This window comes from Etheostoma cragini, chromosome 10 (assembly GCF_013103735.1).
Source record: "Etheostoma cragini isolate CJK2018 chromosome 10, CSU_Ecrag_1.0, whole genome shotgun sequence".
NCBI classification, from domain to species: domain Eukaryota; kingdom Metazoa; phylum Chordata; class Actinopteri; order Perciformes; family Percidae; genus Etheostoma; species Etheostoma cragini.
In genome coordinates, this window is record NC_048416.1 from 14,517,540 (window position 1) to 14,521,523 (window position 3,984).

At 38.1% G+C, this 3,984-nt stretch overlaps 1 protein-coding gene across 5 annotated transcripts in view; it reads right to left on the reverse strand.

Annotated features, from left to right (window-relative positions):
- simc1 (SUMO interacting motifs containing 1) overlaps nt 1–3,534 on the reverse strand; it is an 11,273-nt gene extending 7,739 nt beyond the window's left edge. The window contains exon 1 of one of the 5 annotated variants that reach the window (XM_034883957.1): nt 3,137–3,532. In XM_034883957.1, coding sequence (XP_034739848.1) covers nt 3,137–3,283 — 147 coding nt within the window. In that variant the 5' untranslated portion in view covers nt 3,284–3,532. The other 4 variants (XM_034883961.1, XM_034883962.1, XM_034883958.1 and 1 more) reach the window with 4 other exon arrangements.
- Between the last annotated feature and the right edge of the window lie 450 nt (nt 3,535–3,984).

Genomic DNA, 3,984 nt, shown 5'->3' on the forward strand with positions numbered 1-3,984 from the left:
TTACCACAAGAATCCAGCAGCCAATGGTCCCGCTACATTCCTGGCAACACCGAGCAACCACTCCTGGGCAAGTTACGTTAGGATTGCTGGTTTGGGATGCACCGGCTGCACATTGAACCAGAATTTATGTCTCTTAATGTGAAGGAATGGGCAACCAATGCTGCGTTCAAAAAAAGTGAGGTCAATGTATGTGCAATGAACGTGGTCAATGACTGTGCCGAGCGTGGCGTCAAGCTCACGTCCGACTTCATCGCAGTGGCCAGGAAGGAGCAGCACCTGCAGAATGTGCTGCAGGCAGTGACCGCAGCCAACAGCCAAACCTTTGCCACTGCAAACGCAAGCTAATGCCTGAATAGGACGGTTACTCTTGGGTGCCAGGTAGGGAGACATATCTGGGGGGAGAAACACTGGCTAGGTTCAGAGTTCAGGTTCCATTTCCTCTCTCTTTCTCCCTGGGTATGTTGCTCAGTGGAGCGGACTCTGGCACAGACTGAGCAATTGCTTGAAAGTTTAGTTAGTGTCAGCTCTTACCATTAGGCCCTGTTAGTTGCCAGTGAATTAGCCACTAGAGAGGGTTTGTTCTTTTAAGTGTGTCAGTATCGCTCCTTCTGTTTAACAATAAAGTCAATTAAACTTTATATGTGTGTCCGACATCCATCACTGCTGCACAAAACTCAGGGTAAGGCCACGTGAGGCCACCTCCATTCATTTGGTCTATAGGACAAATGAATGGAGAATCTTGAAAGTTGAATTCTGAGAAATGCCCAAGTTGCCCAAAGGGCAAACATACATCTTTACTTTGATAACCCTATATAACATGTTACTGTATAAAAGTTCACTGTACTCAACATTTCCAGGTCAACCTTTTGGCAATTAGAATAAAAATTGCCCATTTTTTGAAATTTCACAAAAGTTCATGTGTTAGGTGGCACCCCTAAATCTCAATGGAATTCCTCAAAACTTTGCAGAAGTCATTTTTATGTTAATTGGAACAAAATGCAATGCCAGCCAAATTGATATTTTGAAATTAAAATTTCCCATTCAAATTTGATGCACCCTAATATATATATATATATATATATATATATATTTATATATAATAAGTTAGGCTAAAATGAGCAGTATAACAATGGATTTAAGGTAGTACAAATAAAGTTTGGGCAGGAGCTATTCGAATTATGCTTGGCTTCTGATTGTGTTAGAAAGAACTAGGACTATCAAAATGAACGTGATAACAAGTTAACACAAACAGAGGCTGACACAGAGAACCCTGCTCCCCCTCTTAGTCAAACTTTATTGTAAGATGAGGCACTACATTGTGATAGTATTAGAATTTACCACATTATGCTTTCAGCATTTTTCTTTAGCATACAATATCTTTAACGTTATTCTGGAGAATATTCTAGACAGTATTTTGTCAGTTAGGGATTGTTGCAATAATGACAATGATGTCCACCCCTGTGTTGACAAGAGTATTTAAAAAAAAAAAAATCCCTTTTAAACAACTTTTACAACAAAAAGAAAATTTGCCTTTCATTTGCGATAACATTTTTTAAACGATTGACAGCCCTTGTATAAACACATTTCCCCTCACCTATTCAAAGGAATATCATTATTTTGTCTTACCATACGTAAAAGTGCTACTATAGCATTGCTGTTCTTAAACATGGTGTGTGTGTTAAATATGATAAATGTAGAAGATCTGATCGCACGCTCCACACACATTCCATACTGTATGTGGTTCTGCTCTCATAATATTAATGTCGCAAAAACTGACAGGTTTTACAGGCAAAGTCACAATCCTGTATCTCATGCAAACTTACATTTGTTTGTTAAGACCCTTTCCCTATGGATTATGATAACCTGTCAACTAGTGAATAAAAGGACAGATTCAGTATTATCTTTAAATGGCCAATGGCACACACAGAAGCTTTGGTTGTGATGTTCCTTAACTTAGTTTCATAACTCCCTCATGACCCTTTTATAGGTTGCCATAAAAGAAGAGAAAGTGCCCATTTGCCATTTTTGTGTAAGTCAATAAGGTAAAAGTGTATGAAGTTCTAAAGCTGGTATTTTAAGACATAAATCTTAAAATTCTGAGAAGGTATACAGATGTCAGCTGTCAGAGATCTTGCCATTGCCATAAATGCCATTGCCATAAATGAGCAGGACAGCCTTATGACAAAATAGAATGTGTGTATGACAATGCTAGTTAATGTTATGCTGCTTTCATGTGGTGTCGAAATAATTTGAAAAATGCTTTGCCGACAGGGGAAAAAAAATAATCACGTGAATGCCCCCCTCCAGTCGAGGAACGAAATTACGCAGTAACATTGCGGACGAAAGTAAATGTTAGGCTTAATAAACTTTTTATTAATTCACCTATTGTACATCGAAAAATGCTAACATGTAATTTGTCATATGGTGTTAAGTTGTGTAACCTATTTATTAGAATGGGCATTGTTTTTTGAGTAAGGTAATTAAAGCAGTATTTTTGTGATTTGGGGGAATGTAGCTAACGTTGACGTTACTGGTGCAAAAACAAGTCTACAAAACTACAAAAAAACATGTTTACTTCCTAAGTATTAATACAATATTACATTTAGAACAAAAACAATAATTCATATAATTTTGCATAACACTTAATACATTATTTATCATTATCTTTTCAACACATTGCTTTATGCTAGCTAACGCTAGCATTCAGATCATAATGTAAAAGTAATTTCACCACAACATGCGTATGGGTACAGACCAGACAGAGCGAAAACTAAGATTTGTTCAATTACGTTTTGTTTGTGTATTATAATTAATTGAACAGCCCATCTTGAGCTTGTTATATTCCCATGAATCTTGTTAACGTTAGCTTTAATCTAATATAACTTACCCTCATCTTGACAAGCCCAAGAGCCAGTCGAAATTGAGCTCTCTATTTTTGAAATTTAACTTACTTGACGTTAATCGACTGAGGTTGGCGCTGAACTCGCTGTAACTGAGATAATGTTAACTACACGTTCGTTAACTAGCTAGCAAGCTATAGCTGCAGCGACATCTTGAGGAGAATAAAAGTAAGTTAGCAACAAGTTCTACAATCGGTCGAGTAACTTAGCTAACGCTAGCTAGTGTGTTAGCTTACCGTTGGAACGTTGACGTTGACGGCATCAACGTCAACTCGCACTGCTGTGAGGGGCAGTGGATCACCTTTGGTCATAACGTTAGAGAAGGAGCCGATGATTTCCACATCAGAGTCATTGCTCTCGGAGCTGAGACTGATCACATCCATTTCTGCTACGAGACAGAAACTTCCACAAGTAATGTTGGGAAATATTTTGGCTTTGAAGGTGATTGTATCTTCATAATTCACGGGACGCCGCAAGTTAACTATTGTAACCGATCTTAAAACGTGCTACACTATTGTTACATGGGAAAAATAAAATCCATAACATGACGTCCTTGTGTTTTAGCGATAGCTGTATAAGATAATCGATTCAACCGTTACTGGCACATCTGAAACGTGATACTTCCTGTTTTTCTTTTTGCAGTTTTCTTCTGTAGTACTGCGGATACATTTCATACATTTCTATGGGCGGAGTACAACCGGCTACACATCTGCAAATATCTCCATCTACTGTTTTGGAGTGTGAAGGCTCAACCTGCCATCATTTCCGCTAAGAAAATGTTTCTTCAAAATAAAATAAAAGCCCTGGGCCCTACCCAAACGTTTATGACACATTTTACTTAGTAGATTTCTCCCAATTAGGCTACTCATCACATATGCCTGACTTGACTTTCAATCAAACTCCAATTAAACCAGGTAAAATCCGTCCATCACATTTCCCACAACTTCTTTGCTAATGTTGTACCCCACTATTTGGCCTGTTTCATTGTGGATCCATGATGTCAGTCACCCTTCTATTGGAAGTGATTTTTTTGCTTTACTTTACCTATTTGGTGTGGGCTTTGTGACATAGTGTAGTCTCACAC